Source organism: Eschscholzia californica, unplaced genomic scaffold, assembly GCF_041429995.1.
Source record: "Eschscholzia californica isolate CP2 unplaced genomic scaffold, dmEscCali1.0.p SCAF_1, whole genome shotgun sequence".
Classification (NCBI taxonomy): Eukaryota; Viridiplantae; Streptophyta; class Magnoliopsida; order Ranunculales; family Papaveraceae; genus Eschscholzia; species Eschscholzia californica.
The window spans coordinates 83,506,164-83,525,444 of NW_028238198.1; the positions used below are offsets into that span (position 1 = coordinate 83,506,164).

The window sequence follows — 19,281 nt, forward strand, 5'->3', positions numbered from 1 at the left end:
ATTATTTCCACCTCACCTCTCTCTCCACCTCATCTCTCTCTCCACCTCACCTCTCCCTCTCTAGTCTCTCCACCTCACCCCTCTCTCTCCACCTCACTCTGTCTCCTCTGATGAAGGTCGCCGGCGGAAAATATTCCGTCCGGTGACCTTCATCGGATAAGACAGAGTGAGGTGGAGAGGGAGTTTAGGTGGAGAGAGAGAGGGGTGAGGTGGAGAGAGAGAGATGAGGTGGAGAGAGAGAGGCGAGGTGGAAATAATTATGTTTGATAATATTTTATTTTGAAATTAAGAAGGGTATTTACGTCATTTACATAAAAATAGGGGGCCAAATTTGAATTTATGAAAAATAGAAAGCCAAAAAGAAAGTTGGTCACAAAGTAGGGAGCCAAATAGGAATTAACTCTTAATTTTATGTACTTCTTATTCTATCAGTATGACAAGTCCAACTAGAGTGGAAATTTAAGAATATAACAAAGTATACTGAAAAATATGAAAAAAAAAAGTCAAAAAGTTATGTTATACAATAATTTCATTTTAATTTATTAAAATGAAAAAGACTCGTCTCTTCAAATATAAATCTTAAACAACTTTTCTTCGAATTGGATTAATATTACGAATTATTTTGTCTGGACCTAATCAATTTTGTAATGTTAACTTTTGCTCTATTTAGTTAATTTGTCATATCAAACTTTTTTTAATTAATAATATAACAAAAAAAAACAGTTCTTTTGTTTTTAGGAGTCACTTTGAAATTGTGATCCACCATCTGCCAAGGAAATCCATGTTAGGTTTTTTTTTTTTTTTTGTTGAAATGGATCCATGTTAGGTTAGAAACCTTTTTGTCTCATAATTTTGCTCAATCAATGCATCAACCAAATAAATAAATCCATATAATTTGCACAATAAAAAGACTTCAATCTTTATTGGGTCCACTTCTTCCAAAATGTTTAGACATTTGGAGAGCATGCGAGCATTTCCAATGCAACCCTGAAATTGAAAAATTCAAAGTGTAATCTGGAATTTTTTTGTAAAAAACTCCATCCAATTATATAACATTATTTAATGTTGAGATATCTCAAGAAAAAACTTAATATTTGAGATTTCTTTTGAAAATTTGGATTGGGGATCATATTGACATCTATGAAAGAAAAATTCAATTGAACCTTGGCACATAGAGCAGCTTGAATTTTTTTTTGAGTTTTGCATTGGAGATGCTCTTAAACAATATCTTGTTTAAACACATTTACGTTCTAATACTGGATTTTAGTCTTAAAATCGTAAAATTATGTATTTGATTTTAGAAGTCTCATCGCAATGATCATATAATCATGTATCATTAAAAAAGTTGTTAGTGTTTTTCCTCTTAAAAGTAAATCACATCACGATATTTGGCTATGTCACATCAGTCTTATAAACAAATAAAAACTAGATAGGCACCCTGTAGTCTCTCCTCCCTAATCGATCTCAACAAGATATTTGATTCTATTGTTACATTATTTGACACCTTTAATCTATGGACAGATTATTACAATTAGAAGAGTCAAGAATCAGACCAAGATAATGTGGATCCCTAGAATTTTTCGAAAGAGAAAATGACAAATGATTTAAAATAAGTGAGAGGTAAAGGTAGCAACTAGTTGGAAGAAATTGACATAAAGAAGAGAAATGCCAAAGGCCATCAAATAAGAAATGTCCCAATCGACATGGGGACAGATTGTACGTTGGGTGTCTCCATCAAATCAATTTTACATGGACCTATTTTGGTTGTCAAAAATATCCATTTTGTGTTCATCAATGCCTTCCATTTTCCAAGTACTTATTGACTTACTTCTATTGCAAACACATTAAATAAACCATATTTAAGCGGCATTAACCGCCCTAACCACTTCACTTCTTCTTCAAATATATTTGGTCAATTTCATACACATTATTAACAAGAAGGAAGCAAATATCAACTTATTCATCCGTGTTCCTTTGACAAAAAAAAAAAAACTTATTCATCCGTGTAGAAGTAGCTTAATGCCGTGTTTTTTTGTCAAAATCTGTTTTCGTCAAATAGACTTTGATGATTATGTAAATCATTTTTGTGGTGAGATAACTCAAAGGAGAGTCACAATTCACATTGAGTAAATAGACAAGAAACTAAAATTGAAAGTTACAATTCCTATATGTCTATTTTGTTATCCTTCTAGAAACACTTGCCTTACACTCAATTAAGTTGTTGCATTATTCAACCAATTGGCTACATCATAATACATCAATATCATGCTGCACGATTACTCAACACTCATTGAGATATAACTAGATTCTATCCATTATGATTTGACATTAAAGATGTTACATCTTACCAATAGAATCTTTCAAAATATGCACAAACAATTTATTGTTACTTTTTTTTTTTATCTAAAACACTTACTAATAAATTTTCTACATATCTAATTTGACAAACATGATAAATTCATCAAGGTGATCCAAACGAAATCGAAAAAAATACCAGCCTAGAGTGGCTAGAAGTTGTGACGCAGCAGAAAACTCAGAGAAAACCCCTCTACATCAAACGGGCGGGTGACCGACGAGACGAGAAACGAGCTATTCATCTTAGAGAGGGAAATGGACCACGCAAGGTCGGAGATTTTGATCCTTCCACAATTTCGTAAATCTAACTACTATAATGAAAATTCTATATACATCCAAACACTCGCAATTTGATACATATCATCCGATTAAACCTGATTATTTTTGTTCATAAATATAATCAAATTGTCCCCAAAAACAAAAAATAATTTGATCATATTCTAAAATTGTGTGTTGAGAAAATGAAAGAAGGGATAAATTTTGATTTGTTTGGTACCCTATATGAAAAAAAAACAAAACTATATTTTATATTTATATGAAAGAAGGGACAATATATATTAAACCAGCTGCCGGGAAACATTATATTGACCAGAGACGTCGTCAGGATTCCGGCGAATCGCTACAGATTTCGTCGATGATGTTGACATAAGACTAACAAGGAGATCAGCGAAAGCTCCAATTATGAACTTGTGAGTGTTTTTAGGGTTAAGCGTAAGATAGCAAGAGAGTAATTCGTGTAGATAATCCCAATCTTCTTTTACATCAACCTTTAAATCTCTAGCTTCAACCATTTCTTGCATTGATCGTCGGAAATCCATGTAAGGATCAGGCGAGTAAGTCGGAAATGGAACAGCAATTTCGCCGCCGATTAGTGTGTCAGATTGTGGTGGTGGGGATTCAGGTACTGATGATTCGACGATGGAATTTGTACGACCAGGCGATGAGAAGAAAAAACGTTGAGAGGCGAAGACGGTGGTTAGGTCCGGTGGTGTTGATTCGGTAGCGTCGGAATCCGAGGAGGAGAAATAATCGCTTGAGTAACTGATGACTGACTTTGAAGTTGAAGAATCAAAAGGGGTAAGATCATAAAGAGAATTGAAGTTTTTCATCATCAAAATTGATGATGATGAGGTGGCGGCGGCGGTGGTGGTGGTGGATGATGAAGGGTGGCGGTTGTGATTTTTTCCGTCGAGTGGGATGGGTGAGTCAGTATCGACTGAAGATGTTCGTTTGAGTTTAGTGAAGCAAAGTTGGAAATTTTTGGTTAGCATTTTAGAGAGAGAGAGAAAGTGAAGAAGGACTATGATCTAGAGAGAGACTCTAGATAGATAGAGGAAGGTGTATTTATTGTTGACGAGGGTTTAGAAGATGATGGGCCCAAAAAAAATGAAATAATAGATGGGGGGTGAGTCCACAAAAGCAACAAAAATGTTTTTACAATTTCATGTAAGTATTGGCTTCTCATTGAAATTCTTATAGGGGGTAGTGGAGCGGGACTTTCACAGACTTTCATAGATAAAATCTCCCGTAGACATTTCAAGACATTTCGGATGAGTTATTATAGACAACATGTGTTCATAGACATTTTCAAGATATTGAGAGTTTGTAGACAAAATGTCTTTATAGACATTTTAAGACATTTGATCCATAGACAAAATGTCCTGGGGACATTTTAAGATCTTGAGTCCATTGACAAAATGTGTAATGCATATTATATTTGTGCTAATCAAAAATATATTTTTCGACTTTTGTAGACATCTGTGAATATTTGTGGACATTGATGGACATTTGGTAGACATTTATTATTTTAATATTATTATTATTATTTAATCACATGAAATAATATATTAATACTAACATTTCAAAAATATATTTTTCGACTTTCGTAAACATCTGTGAATATTTGTGGACATTGATGGACATTTGGTAGATATTTATTATTTTAATATTATTATTATTTTTTAATTACATGAAATAATATATTTATACTAACATTTCAAAAATATATTTTTCGACTTTCGTAGACATCTGTAAATATTGTGGACATTGATGGACATTTGGTAGACATTTACTATTTTAATATTATTATTATTGTTTAATCACATGAAATAATATGTTTATACTAACATTTCAAAAATATATTTTTCGACTTTCGTAGACATCTGTGAATATTTGTGGACATTGATGGACATTTGGTAGACATTTATTATTTTAATATTATTATTATTGTTTAATCACATGAAATAATATATTTATACTAACATTTCAAAAATATATTTTTCGACTTTCGTAAACATCTGTGAATATTTGTGGACATTGATGGACATTTGGTAGACATTTATTATTTTAATATTATTATTGTTTTTTGATCACATGATGGACTTCAAATGTCTCTTGTTTTTTGAAAGACATTTTGGCTTCCAAATTTGTCCCAAATCCTTCACAAATTCATCAAACTATGAAGTCCACCAAAGTCTGGGACATATTTTGTCTGCAATCGAATGCCTCGGACTTTCATAGACTCTCAAATGTCTGGATTTGAATGCCTCAGACTTTCGTGGACTCTCAAATGTCTGGATTTGAATGCCTCAGACTTTCGTGGACTCTCAAATGTCTGGATTTGAATGCCTTAGACTTTCGCGGACTCTCAAGAGTCTGCGAAAGTCTTGCTCCACTACCCCCCCTTAGGTGCCTCTCTAGTCTCTATACATGAAAATTGATACTTTTTTGGGGGTATATGTGGATGAATATTTAAAAAGAGTGAAACTAGATTTTCACGGGCTTATCCTAGATCCATTTTTTCTTATAATGTAAAGAGGGTATAACAAGTATCTGGTAGGCAAGAAGAGTTCTACAGTTTCAGCTGGTTTGAGATAAATTTGAAAAGTGTAAACTATGTGTTTAAATTTTATTTTCCTCTCACAACAAATAGGAATACATTTTTGCAACATTACTTTGATTAGTTACTAAAAGAGTCAATTAGGGTATTGAGATTTAGTGAGAAATTGATGGCTTATAATAACAACCAAGATTGTAGTAGGCAATTTCTTATCTACCAATCCTACTAAATAGATCCACCTAAAACACTTTTATTTGTTTGGAGATACTCCCTCTTTTGTATAAAATTGTTTTCCTACAAAATTTTCTAAGTAATTTTGGACTTTTTGTTTGAAACTTCAATTAGAGAAAAATAATTATTATTAAATGAAAAAAAATGTAGAAGTCAAAAGTAAATACAAAAATAATAATAATAAACAGCTTTACATGTCTATTTCAAATAAAAAAGATGAAATGCTCTACATGTCTCTCATGTTACTTGTCACTATCTTGGAGAATTATTACAAAATTATGAAAATATAATGGGCTAGTGATAAGAAGTCTGTCACCGATTGTCTAGCTAAATACCACAATGAAGACATTAAGGTCACTCACATATTCACATGGTAAAGTACTCTATTAGCTCTTAGGACCACACATGCAGTTTGACAAAACTTGACATTTGAAGTTTATTTTATCATCTCACATTTTAAAATACACTCTCATTTTCATTCATTAAGTTATAAGAATGTATTATGTGAAGAATATTCAACTAATATGTGCAATAAAAGTTCGGTTAGTAGTTTTGTAAACATAGTTGAATAACTAACTAGATGATCAACGAATCGACGCCTTTAGTATTGACAATACACGTACGGGTCATTTTACTATACATTAGCCGAATCCTAATATGTGAGTACACGTCGAGGCTCACGACCTCACTAAGATGAAATGACTTTTTTTACCCAATGGGCTTCTTTGTGTGAAAAAAATTACTACAAAATTGAAGAGGACTGAGGACTCCTCTCGAAGAACAACCGTGATGGGGTAACTCCCCACCTCACTCCCTTGTCTACCGTATTAGAATTAGACAAGGGAGTGTTTTTTCATTTTCAGTCCCTGCAAGTGTTTCAACTTTTAAGAACACCCCTACTTTTATGTGCCACATAGGCAAGATGGTGTACAAGGGAGTAAGGTGGGAGGGAACTTTATCATTTTTCCTCGAAGAAAGGTATAGTACTGTAGTCTTAATCAATTAGTTAAAAAGGTAGTTCTCTGTGCATAAAAGTTAGATCAAAGGACATGAAGATTACATTTTTCAGATTCACATGGTGGGATCCTTTTGAGAAATTTATTGGTTAGATTTATTAAGTACTTTTGGATAACTTTGTTGTGTGCATGGAAAGATTATCTTTTGTCTCTAGTATTATTTCACTTTCACTATTGTTTTATGGTCATTATTTATAATCAAAAGATAATCACATTTAGTTGACTTGAAATGTCAAGAGTTGTGACAATTATCTTAAACATGGCTTCCATTTTTAGTGCTAGTAGTGCAGTACATGATTTTGTTTTGCTCATTAGGGTTAATTTACACCATGTCCAATCATGCTGAAATTTTGTCCTGGTCAAGTCTGCCATCTCCTTCTGCCTAGCTTGTTATAATCTTACATAATTTTGTGAAAAGTCTGGATCAAACTTGGCCAAGTTGCTTAGATTTATTGTTTAAGAAAAATCTTAAACTTGGTAGATGACAGTTAATACTATATAACACTTGCATTAAAAAAGTGACTAATTACATTAAATAAACATTTAAAACCTAAAATAATAATATAACCAGCTTATACGATTTGCACAATTGATAATATTTCGGATTATAAGAGGCTAATAGTTATTAAGAGGTTGCCAGTTGGAAAAACATTTTTTTAAAAATATTGGTATACAAGTTTCAAACACCGAAGGGGTTCGTGAGGCAAGTATGTCAAATTATTACTTTTTCCTATTTTATGAAGTTAGAATCCTATAATGAAAATGACGATCTAACTAAGATTTAACCCTAAAATTCTATTCATCCACCCTTAGATTTGATTATTTTTGCAAAAGAATATAACCATTCTTTAGGGTTGCTTCATAAAAATCAATTATATATGGTAGATTGGTCTTCGAGGGGCTAAAACAAAATGAGTAAGAAAATTCCACTACAATTCTGTTTCTCATGGTTTTTCCAATTCTAGTTTTTTTAACAGCAAAAACGAAAAGGCGCTTCACATTTTATCTTTTACGATGATAATATATTTGCGTGCAAACTTACAGTTTTATTTTACTAACTATTATATTAGTAAGAGGCTTTTCGCACGAGTAAGAGAGCTTTTGGTATAACGTTGCTATTATGTATTTATTTAAGGTGGTTGGATAATTTAGGTATCCACGCCATTAACATGAGTAGGTTCAAGAGTATCTTTGACAAGAAAGATCTTTATGGTCTACTTAAGATAACCATGTTCCTCAAAAGATCTTTTATGAATTAAGAGCATGTGAATATGGGACTTGTTTTCATAAAAACCTCTTCTAATTCATTTATTATACTTATAATAATAATAATTATTATTTTGGCAAGATATGAAAGAATTGTACTTAAGTTGACTTATTTTGACTAAAATAGTATTAAGACAAATTTCCCTTCATGTTCCTAAAGTGGTCTAGTATACCTTAATACAGAGTATCTTCATTAGAAATGAAACAAATATCATCTCTAAGCTGTAGAAATTTGTTTTTGTTGGATCCTTCGCCTACCAGCCAGCCATGCAAACTTCACTAGTTTGTAGTGAGACATTGCACTAGGATACTTAACCTTTTTTGTGCTTCATTTACCTTCGTTTTTGTCGAAGTTAACAGAATTTATTATTATTAATATAGTACTAAAACTAATAATCTTAGGTGGGACATTGGTTTGCTGATTAATGCATGGGTAAACATACTACCATTTTCTTAATGACATCTTAAAAACATGGCACTTTTTAAATGAGAAGAGATTAAGAATCGAAGTTCTTGTTTTCTGTCGCTTTTCTAGCTCTTCTTGTTACACACTCTGGATTAGGTAGAAGTCTAAGCTAGGTCGAGAGCTGAAGAAAATATTGAAGGCACTCGAAGCTGGCTCAAGGAGGGCGTCATTTGGCATTTTGAATTTGTGCTTCTAGATAAGAAAATGAAGTTAAGAGAGACTCCACAGCGCAAACAATTTTGCTTTACCCAAAAGTACGGTTTTAGCGACGGTTCCCTGGCCTGCTATTAATAGCAAATCTTCAGCAACAATTGTGACACTGAAATAAATGCCACAATGCCCCGATTGAACCTAATTTATTCCCGATGGTTTTGGGGTGGTTACATAAACCGTTGCTACTATATGAAACATGGTCTCTTGTTCGTCTGAAAAAAAAAACACTAGAACATAGCAAGAATATAACATCATCACAAAAGAGAGAACATCAACCTTCTCCTAGTATGGTCGGTGATTGTAAACTTCAGAAGCCACCTATCGGTCTTTTGAGTTATACAGCCAGCGGATGACGATCTGCATATAAACCATGCCCAACCTTTTCATTTGGTTTTTTACCTATCAGAACTAAAACCAGTTTTTCTGTATGTAGTTGAGTAGATGATTGGTATAGCATGAGCCTCATACATCTAGCATTTAGGTCTGAAGTTTGGCAAACAAAATGTTGGAGTATCATATTTTACATTGATCCATTGACCTGAATTTTCACTGCCTACAAAGTGCACCCTTCTCCTAGAGGTACCGATGGAGACCACCCTGAAACAGCAGACACCTACCTTAAAAAGGTAACTTGTATGAACAAATATACCAAATGATTTAGTAATATAGCACTATCAGCAACTTTGACCTCAAATCCTGGCTGAATGGCTTACCGGTGTCAAAGAGATGCATATGATCCTAAACTACATAACTCTCTCTTTCACCACTAGATATACCAAAGTCTTTCTCAGCAGATATAGTTACAGACCCAGACAATGGAGAAGACTCCATAATCCATCAAGCGAATTGCTGCAGCACTTTCAATAAACAAAATTCCCAACTCTTAAATCCCTAATTCCTATAATAGTTCCTAAAGATTTGGGTGATGATAAAGGTCGTTCACGTTTATATTTTAGCTACAAAGCTCATAATATAATATGTGATGTCCCTTCATCCTACTCATACGGCATTCTCCATCAGATGAACATGACAAGATAAGAAGCAAAGAGAAAACAAACACGAGAGGGCAAGAAAAATTGAAAAGCTTGCAGCAAGATCTGCCCTCTAAGCCTGCAAAACTCTATAGTAAGGCGTAAGGCTTCAATAGTTAAAGATGAATCTTCAAATCTCTCTTCAACCAGAGACTGGGAATTGGGATTCTAAGAGAATGGGATGAGTTAACACAAAGACGGAATTGAAAAGAATTAAGGTACACTCGTCGGGCCTAAGGGAGAAGGGAAAAAGTTGAAAAGAATTTTTTTCGCACTAGAATCTCCCTCTTGGCAAATGTAGTTACTAGTAACTGTTATCCTAAACTATGGGTAATAGAAACAGCTATGATAGAAACGTCGACATTGTGAGTATTACCCGCAGTCATGAACAAAACTTGGATAGTAGCTGTCACCAAAAGTGAACAGTTTTTTAGTGAATTATGGATCTAATCGTGTAAAAGAGATAGCTAAACGATTGATATTTGGAAAACTAAAACTCAGAAACAACATTCCTGTAGATGGTAGTGATTAATAGTGTGGCTATGACAGCCGGTTAAGCGGAAACATATATACTAGGATGCCAATACTATTCTTTCGTGGGAGTTACTATAATGGAATTGCTAATAAGTAAGATTGATTAATATACTAAACTTATATCATAAAACTCTGTCATTAACAAATTCAAATTTAAAACTACAAATTCAAACATAATGTGCAATGCCTAAATATCATGGACGACGAGTTATATGTATGTGTATCTTCATAACACCACCATCTCACTTTAATCGGATCCATAGTTCTCTAAGATGGCTTCTAGTCCTCCTTGTCTCAATGCCGCATCTCGATCTTTCTCTGCTTTTACTTTCTCTTCTCCTCTGTTACATTCTTGCGCAGGCTTCTTCAAAATCGAAACTTGAATAGAAGAAGATTTGAAACTTGAAAGTTTCTGCCTTTTGGATTTCTTCACAATTGATTCCTCATCTTCCTCTTCGTCATCATCACTTACCCTTATAACAACTTTTTTTCTAAAAATTGATGTGATAAGTTGTTCGTCTTCTCGAGCCTCCTTTTTCTTTTTTTCTTTTTCGGATCGCTGTTTCTTTAACGCTTGTATCATCGCATCGATATCAACTCTAGCATGCCTAGACTTCAAAGATTTCAATTCATCTAATGAATTACAAATTGTCATCTCCCTTTTGGATTTAGTTGCTTTATTCTCAAGATATTGCATAGAATCTTCAGCTTGATTCTTTCTTGTCTTCTCATCTTGTTCAAGCCACGGCTCAAAATTTCGACTAGCCCCTGATTCCAATATGTAGTCTGAATTCTTAGGATCAGTCTTCATGGTAAGTTCAGCAGAGCACAATGTACACTTGAAATAAAACCTAAATATTGAAATCCCCAAGTATTTCTCTCCAATAACATCTTCTTTCCTTGAATTAAACTTGGTTCCCTTACCGATATAATTCCCACAGGTTTTGCAACGTATAGTCATGGGGAGCATCATTCTCACTTTGATTTGATTATTTTTAGGTTTTTTTGTTGGTCGAAGATCTTGAGGATCAAAATCAGGTGGATAGTGTTTATTCAATACCTTTCTCTCAGCCATCTTGTTCAAATCTTCTTCACTGTATAAGATGATTCACTGAGAAGAAAATCGAAGTGACAATGCTGTTGAAAGAGAAGAACTTTTCTAGGGTTTTTTTAGAAAGGATGAAAGAGCGGTGATGAAACTGTTGATTCAAAGACAACAATGAGAAGAAATCGTTTGGAACGAATAAGAAGAAATTTCTTTCACTTGATTTTTATAGGGGTTTTAGGTTTCTAAAAAAAACTTGTGTATGGGTTTTGAGGGGAAGAAGAAATAGAAAGAGGGACAGAGTGAGTAACAATTGTCTTACGACTAGGAATTGATTTGTGGAAAACGGGCCGTCCGGACTCCCGCGAGCCCAGTTGGGCAAAAACTGTAAGTTGTCCTCTAAATCTCAACTTAAATGGAGGGCTGAGATTTAGAGGACAACTTTTTGATGAAATAACTTGTCCTCTAGATCTCAGCCCTCCATTTAAGTTGAGATTTGAGAATCTGTTTTTTTTCTTTTTCCTAGTTTTTCGTGTTTTTCATATCTTTCCCAAACAAGTAACTGGCAAGTCACTAGTGTAGGGGTGGAATTGGGCTGGTATGGGCGTCAACGGGCACTTGAAACATCGGGTTGGATGGGTTGAACATCAAACTTCAATGACTATTAGGGTAAGCGGGTTAATTGACGGGCAATTTTAAAATTCACCTTGCCCATCCCCCGCCCAAACCCATAAAAAAGTTTGAGTAATTCGGGTATGGACGGATAGAGGGTAAGCCCATGACTTGAAAAAGTTCACTTCTACCTCTCTATTTATAAAGTCTTCAAACACCTATTCTAATTCTAAAGAGGTGATGTGGCAGTGAAACGAAAAATTATTTGTGGTGTTCTCAGTAAAACGAAAAATTATTTGTAGGAACTAGTTGCTTCCTCACATCCAAGCACTACTTTAATAGTTTAGTAGGATTTTTCTTGAGTCACTGCAAAACAATGCATTTGGTTCGTGTGGTTGTCCTTAAACATATTGTTTATCATGTCAACTAGACCTAGCAACATGGGATGTTGGCTTCATCACTCAAAAAAATTAATGTATCACTTAGTGATGTTAAGTTGGGGTGTGCGAGCATAGACGAATGTACTTAGTGATGTTAAGTGGGGGTGTGCGAGCATTGACGAATATGCAGATATGTTAAGTGAGGGTGTGCGAGCATTGACGAATATGCAGATAGATGTTAAATCATGCCCGCCCACCAAAACTTGGCGGGTTGTGAAAGTGTTGTATCCGAGATGAACGCAGCTGTCCATGGTCTTCGTTGGACTCGGGTTCCCATAGGCGCCCATAGACATAATTCCCACCCCATCAAGTGGAATAATCAATTGCCTAGTGGACCGATCAATCTTGAGGCACCCTCCGTTTTGTTCACCCATTCTTTTCCAAAAGGCCAGTGTTTTGGAAAAATCAACAAAATTTCCGGGGCAATAAGTATTGGGTGAACAGACGTTTTTTTGTTTCCTCCAAACATCGCCCTTTCAATTTTTTATTTTTTCTTCTTTTCCTCTACCTCAACTAGAACTCTGGTGATTTCTACCATTAACGCCGACGATCCTCTCTCTCTCTCCATCCCTCTCTCTCTCTCTTCTACCTCTCTATCTCTCTTCTACCTCTCTCTCTCTCTCTTCTACCTCTCTCTCTCTCCCCTCTTTTTTTTCTCTCTCTCCCTCTTTTTTTTTTCTCTCTCTTCATCCCTTTCTCTCTCTCGAAATTCCGACGAAGGGACAGAGGTAGAAGAGAGAAGAGAGAGAGAAAAGGGATGAAGAGAGAGAGAAAGGGGAAGAGAGAAGATAATGAAGTCGTCGGCCGTCGCCGACGACATCCGACCGACGACTTTCTGCCGGCGACTTCTGAAGTGCGTTTGGTTTGCGATTTTTTAGTTTTGCACCGTCTTCTCCGAAAATATTTCTGCTTTCCCTAAAGTGGTGGCCTTTCCAAAAAGTTTGAACGGCATTGAAGTTTGTTGTCAAATAAAATAGAAATTAGTTACACATAGGAAAAACACACAGTTCGAAAAAAAGATAAAACTCATTTCCCACACTTGCACATAGATCTCTCAACAAAAAGAGAAGGCTTGACACAACATATAATTACATCTGATTCTTGTTACCTTAAAAGACTACGGAGTACTAGTTAAAAACACAAAGCAATTAAGCAAAACACAACAACATATAACCCCCACGAAAAAACTAACACACTAGCAGCTGCCGATTACACCTCCATTCATTCATTCATTCATCTCTTAGTCATTATTCTGGTTCAGCCTAGCCGCAGCTACCACAGACGCTGCCACTCCACCTGGATGCGCCACTAGGTCTGGATTATTCCTCATCTCTGCTCCCACCACCCCTTCTGCGTCTCTCCTCGTGGCCGCTTTGTCTGCTGGCATCCTCGCAGTTGCATCCTACAACAACACATATAACACCTTCCACAGTTACCACATTTCAAACCCAATAATTAGCATTAAGGGTATTAATGATTCAGAAAACTGAGGAACAATTTTAAAACACATTTGAAGTATTTATACATACACTGAGAACTTGTCCCAACTTTATCTTGTCTTCATCTCTCATCACTCTTGCATTCGCAGTAGCTGCTGCTTGTGCTGCAGCAGCTACTCCTCCCGGAGTTATTACGTTCCGACCTGTTGCCCTTACTTCCGCCGCTTGTATGGCTGCTGCATCACTCTGCTCCACCGGCTTATCCCCTGATGTTAATGCTGTAGCTTCCAATGCTTCTCCAATTGTAATCTTCCCTCCTGCTGCTGCTCCAACATCACCACCAGCTGCACCGCCAGCACCTCCTGCTGCCTCGACATACTGTCCAACGACCTGTCCTCCAACGGACTCGGAAATAACACGACCACCAGGAAAACCAGTTTGAGTAATATTCACACCTTGATCTCTAGTAACATCACTGACTTGATTATGATCAACCAACCCAGCTCTCTCGTTCAATTGGGCCGCAGATTGCATAACGGCAGCCGGACCACCTCTCTGAGTTTGACCTAAAACCAAATTCTCAGCACTTTGCATAGTGGCAGCATCTTGTGGAGCTATGGGTTTAGAAGCTAGTTCACCGGACACCGAAAATACATCACCGTATTTGATCGGCTCAGCTGGTTGATTCTGTTGCTGATTGTAATCTTGAGGTCTTTGTGGTTGTTCTTGACTCATCTTAATTGATGAAATTTCTTCTTCTTGGTAAAAATATTATGTGGGTAAGCAAGCAGCTAGGTTGACGAGATTTCAGTGTATATTGAGGATTGGAATGGGATTGATTTATTGGAGTGGGAGTGAAGTGATTAGTTTGATTTGTTGAAGGACACGTAGTCACGGTGGTGTTGTTATTTTGGGACAACTAGGACTTGGGATTTTACTTACGTGTCGGTTGTTTAGATTTGGTATTGAGTTTGGTGTCCAACAAAGCAATATCCATGAGTCCAACTCTCACAGGCAGGTTCCTATCGTTTTTGTTGTTTTTATGGTTGCATCCAATATTGTGGATCGTGTTACAACATCACTCCGTTTGATAGGTCTCATATGTAATAAGTACATGGCACACAACTCATTGGTAAATACACACAACTTCGCCTACTAATGACATGCTATCTTGTAGGGTCCGTTTGATACGTGTGAAATTGTTAGTAAGAAAGTCGTTTTCTCAGAAAAATCAATTTTTCATTGTTTGGTTGCCACTTTGAGTAATAAAATCGATTTCTTAAAAAAAAAAAGTGTGCAAATGGTCTAATATTTCTGTTTATCTCTGTCCAATCTTAAATTCTAAAGGCACCCCTTAAGTGCCTAACATTAATATATCGATTAAAAGCCCAATTAATAAATAATACTTAATTAATAAACATTTGTCTAAAGGCACTTCCTTAAATTCTAAAGGCATTCTTTTTCTCACCTTCTTATCAAACGCCTAAAATTTGACTTTGAGTAAGAAATCCCTTTTCTTTCTAATGGGAAAGAAACTCATTTACTTACCCATCATATTTTCTCGCGTATCAAACGGACCCTTATATAATTGTGAATTTGTACATAGTTATTGAGTTGTCCTAAAAGTTAAATCATTATGCAGTTTTCTACTAAACAATTCTATATGTAGAAGTTTCTACATTCTTTACACTTTTGTGTCGATATTAGGATTATGAAGATTTTTGAAGTCATCTAAAGACTGTGACCGTCTTAAGTATCCAATATCTAATTTGTTCAATGTGCGGGATTTTGTCAAGTCCCTATACGGTACGTATAACATTGTCGTTGCTTATCTTAGTTTTCTCTGTTATCATAACGTAGCATAAAGCTCAATAAATCTTAGAAGGTTGGCTATAATTCGGAATAACTAATGATATAGAGAAACTGTATAATTTTTTTTAACTGAATTGAATAAATAAAAGTTGACGAGAGACTCCTTTACATAGTATTAGTGTTTTCTGATCTTAACAACTAATAATTACTTCTAGAAAACAAAGTTGTAGAATACCCAGAAAACTAACAAATAATAATTAATTAGACCGTTTTGAGAGCTAAAATAATGAAATTTGATCGTGAAAGTAATGTGCTTCCCATTAAAGTTTGGTGTCTAACATAATGCTTCAAGTGTCCGTGGACACCCATATCCGTCGCCCCTACCTGGAAGTCTCTGTTGGGAGGCCTACAAAATAATAACATTAGGCCTGATAACATTGCAGTCCAAATCAGATCCAAATCGCGCCTTGTATTAGAGAAAATTTCTCTCAAAAACATCCTAATCCGCACTTCAGTTTTTTCAGTCCGTGCGTCGAATATGCTCTTATAAGGAGTTCAAAGGAGGCAAGACATTTTTGGCAGGTGGGTCGGACAGAGCCGGTGTTAGGCTTTAAACAAGTTCATTAGCCCATCGGACCCAGAAGTTCTGGGAGAGACTTGGGGGTTTCTGGGCTCAATTTCCATCCTAATGAAGAATTGATTTGTTGAGTTTTGGTTGGCAGAGTGTGTACCTCAGAAAACTTTTTCATGTGAGTCTCATAATTTTCATACTTGTATAATTTAGAGAACCAGGTGATATCCCATAAAATTAGATATTATTATTTGCTCTAAATTTACTTGGAAACCCCAAAAATGATTTAGGGTTTATACAGTTTTACTTTAATTTCATTGTCTACTCCGCCAATCTTTTCTCTCTCTTGCTTTTCTTCCCTCAATCTACTAATGGAGGTATCAATTTCTTGTTTATTTCATCAAATTTTCTTATTCCACATTATGAATCTATTTTCTACTTCTGAAGGTAAAATGAGTGCATGGAGATTTTGAAGATCGGTTCGAGATATCGTTTCTAATTTGAGGCCAACAACCTTAATCATCTAGCTCAAAACTGCATAGACCTTTTTCAGGTGAAACTTTTTAAACTTTAAACATAATTAGTGCGAATTTTACTATTCATTTACTGTAAATAATACCGGATCCCCTGCTTGATTGCCGGAAATCAATGACCATAGGAAAATTTTAATCAAACACTAAAGGACCCATATAGGGTTTTTGGATTTGATGGAGGAGGTAGTAATGTGGACAAACATGGAAAAATTCTGACTTCCCAAGCATGATGGGTAGAACCATATGAATGTATTGGACAATTGACAGTTCCACTAATATGTCTTTTGATTTTAGAAAAAAACAGTATAAGAGATTAGGCATATTTGGAAATGACAAGAATTGCATATGTTACAGATAACTCGCTATTCGATGGACTCGGGACACCAAACAATGGGATCTGATGTTCCTGATGAAAAAAATAATGGGTTGGTTCTGAGGCCAGTGGAAATTGGTGAATCAGGTGAAGGCTTGCCATATGCTCCTATAAATTGGCCAAACCCTGGTGATAACTGGGGATGGAGGGCTGGAACGAGGGTAAACGCTTCTGGCTTCATGCAAGATAGGTACCTATATCCTCCAAGGCATCTAGGAAAGAATTTGAAGGGGGGTTATATTTTGAAAAGCCAGGTTACGGTTCGAGAATATATCATTAATCAATTTCCTGATGCCGACGTAGATGCTTTCTTTGCTTCTTTTAGTTGGAAGATGCCTGTCAGAAACCATAACTCGGCAACAGAAGGTTTTTACTAGTTTTCGCCAATGTTTCTTCGTTAAATTTTAGCATTGTTCTTTAGATGAAACTTTGGTTTGTGCTTTCGTTGTTTGCTTTGGTATTTTCCTTTTTATATTGTTTATGCTATATTGCTATGGGGTAGCTCATAATACTTTTCTCATTTCTCTTTGTGGTCTCTCTCTTCTGATCACAAAATGTGCAACTAAATTTTGTTATTGGATATCTAGATGGGACTTCCATATCAATAATGCATCGTAGGAAAAAGAAGGCCGAAGTCACCCTACTTAGATCCGAGTCAAAGGTTAGAAAGACAAATTGTAAGATTGGAAATGAGAGTTGTAGCCGTCAACAAGCAACGAGCAACTTATTGCCATCCATGGAATGTGATATCTGCTGCAGTGAAGATGGATTTTGTCGTTATTGTTGTTGTATATTATGTTGCAAGACTATTGACTTGGCTCATGGAGGATATAGCTTTATTAGATGTCAAGCGAGGTCAAACGAAGACCCTGATTTTGTATGTGGGCATGTTGGTCATTTGGACTGTGCTCTCCGTTCTTACGTTGCTGGGACAAATGGCGGAAGTATTGGGGTAGATGCCGAATATTATTGTCGACGCTGTGATAAGAGAAGAAATCTTATTCCTCACGTTGAAAACTTTCTAAGGACTTGTGAGTCGCTCGATTCTAGAGAGGAAATTGAAAAAATTCTAAACATGGGTTTGTGCATTTTGTACGGGTCACAAAAAGAAAAGGCAAAGAGGTTGCTGGATCAAATCAGTTTGTTATTGGCAAAGGTAAGCCTCGTCCTATGATAAGCCTTACAATTTTTTATGTGTGCTCCACCTTCGTTTCAACTCATTCTCCTGAAACTTTTGATTTCCTGAAGTATTGAATTTTGATATTTATGTCAGCTTAGAGATGGAACCTGTCTTGATGAAATATGGAACGTGGAAGATAACATTTCAGTAATTTCTGCAGGTAAGTTGATTTTTTTTCACTTCATCCTGTTTTTAGGTGTAGTTCTTCTATCATTACAGATATATTCGAATAGACACATTTCATTGGGCCGTAATGTTGTCACATGAACCCGTAGTTTCTTTGATTATCATATGCCTATTTTGTTGTTGTAATAGGTAAACTTTAAGTTATACGTAGACCTAAGTGAGAGAACATTAATATCATTGTAAACAATTGAACCTTGTTAGGAAGTGAGGAAGTTGCTAATAATCGACTCTCCGAGGATTGCACATCACATCTCGAACCCGACAATGTGCAACCAGAACATCACGGACCTTTATTAATTTCCTCTGAAGACCAAAGCGGAATATTAAAACTTGAAAATGAGATTGACAAGGTTCTTGAAGATTTGAAAAGCTCCCAAGATGATGAATACAAAGTTGCAGAGAGAAAGCTTAAGACTCAGAAAGATCGCCTTGTTGGTTTATACCAACATCTAGATACTGAGAGGTCTAATTTGGCAATCGAGACGTCGTTGTCAACCACAGAAAATGGTTTCGATAATCTTCTTGGTGATGTCTTGGGCACAGTAGATCGAATAAAGGAGGAGGCTGTAAAATTGAAGGATATGGAGGAAGTAGCCAAAGGATTTGGAAGAGTTCATAAAGAAATCCTGGAAACACACTTTGATTTGCAAATAGAAGATTGAGATAGAAAAAATTTGCAGGTTTTTGAATTTTGAATTTGTGGTATATCTTAAAATACTTCATTTAGACAGTATAAAGAGCTCATTGTGTACATTTTAAGGCTCATCGTGGCCTCGTGGGGCTGCGAAAACTATGGTGCTAGGACTAGGATGAAGTGTTCATACTAACTAAATAGAATCTCTCTTTAGAATCTGCAGTTGTTTACTTTTTTCTTACTGTTGATAAGGGTTTTTAAACCAACATCATATATGTGATATGAAAACAAGAGTAGAGATGGAATTGTGCGTAAATTTTTTATTTTTTATTGAAAACGCCATGAACTTTACCATCAAGATGTTTGTGATCGTTCAGACCATGTAGCTTCAAACTTGAAACTGTTGATCTTTGAAATTGTAATCATACATTTTGTTGTAAGTTTGTTTCAACAATCTGCACAAGTCATTACTTTTATCTTTCTTTTCGATAATGGTCTAGTTTTA

At 35.5% G+C, this 19,281-nt stretch overlaps 3 protein-coding genes and 1 pseudogene across 4 annotated transcripts; 1 reads left to right on the forward strand and 3 right to left on the reverse strand.

The window, feature by feature from the left end:
* Positions 1-2,649: 2,649 nt before the first annotated feature.
* On the reverse strand, positions 2,650-3,680 carry LOC147570127 (uncharacterized). Its single transcript, XM_086656700.1, has one exon. The coding sequence runs from the start codon at positions 3,624-3,626 to the stop codon at positions 2,913-2,915; it is 714 nt and encodes a 237-aa protein (XP_086512826.1). The 5' UTR covers positions 3,627-3,680; the 3' UTR covers positions 2,650-2,912.
* A 6,391-nt stretch (positions 3,681-10,071) lies between these two features.
* LOC147570128 (uncharacterized) lies at positions 10,072-11,067 on the reverse strand (annotated as a pseudogene).
* A 1,921-nt stretch (positions 11,068-12,988) lies between these two features.
* Positions 12,989-14,301, reverse strand: LOC147570129 (late embryogenesis abundant protein D-34-like). Its single transcript, XM_086672658.1, has 2 exons — positions 13,578-14,301; positions 12,989-13,450 (listed from the first exon to the last, which is right to left on the reverse strand). Exons 1-2 carry the CDS (start codon positions 14,220-14,222, stop codon positions 13,289-13,291), a joined length of 807 nt encoding a protein of 268 aa, XP_086528784.1. The 5' UTR covers positions 14,223-14,301; the 3' UTR covers positions 12,989-13,288.
* Positions 14,302-15,740: 1,439 nt separating this feature from the next.
* LOC147570130 (uncharacterized) lies at positions 15,741-19,249 on the forward strand. 2 transcript variants are annotated; one of them, XM_086656702.1, is made up of 6 exons: positions 15,741-16,048; positions 16,318-16,423; positions 16,758-17,142; positions 17,364-17,932; positions 18,050-18,116; positions 18,344-19,249. In XM_086656702.1, the coding sequence occupies exons 3-6, from the start codon at positions 16,773-16,775 to the stop codon at positions 18,802-18,804; spliced, it is 1,467 nt and encodes a 488-aa protein (XP_086512828.1). In that variant the 5' UTR covers positions 15,741-16,048; positions 16,318-16,423; positions 16,758-16,772; the 3' UTR covers positions 18,805-19,249. The 2 variants fall into 2 exon arrangements, with proteins under 2 accessions (XP_086512828.1, XP_086512827.1); XM_086656701.1 differs by having other exon boundaries at positions 16,009-16,247.
* Positions 19,250-19,281: the final 32 nt, after the last annotated feature.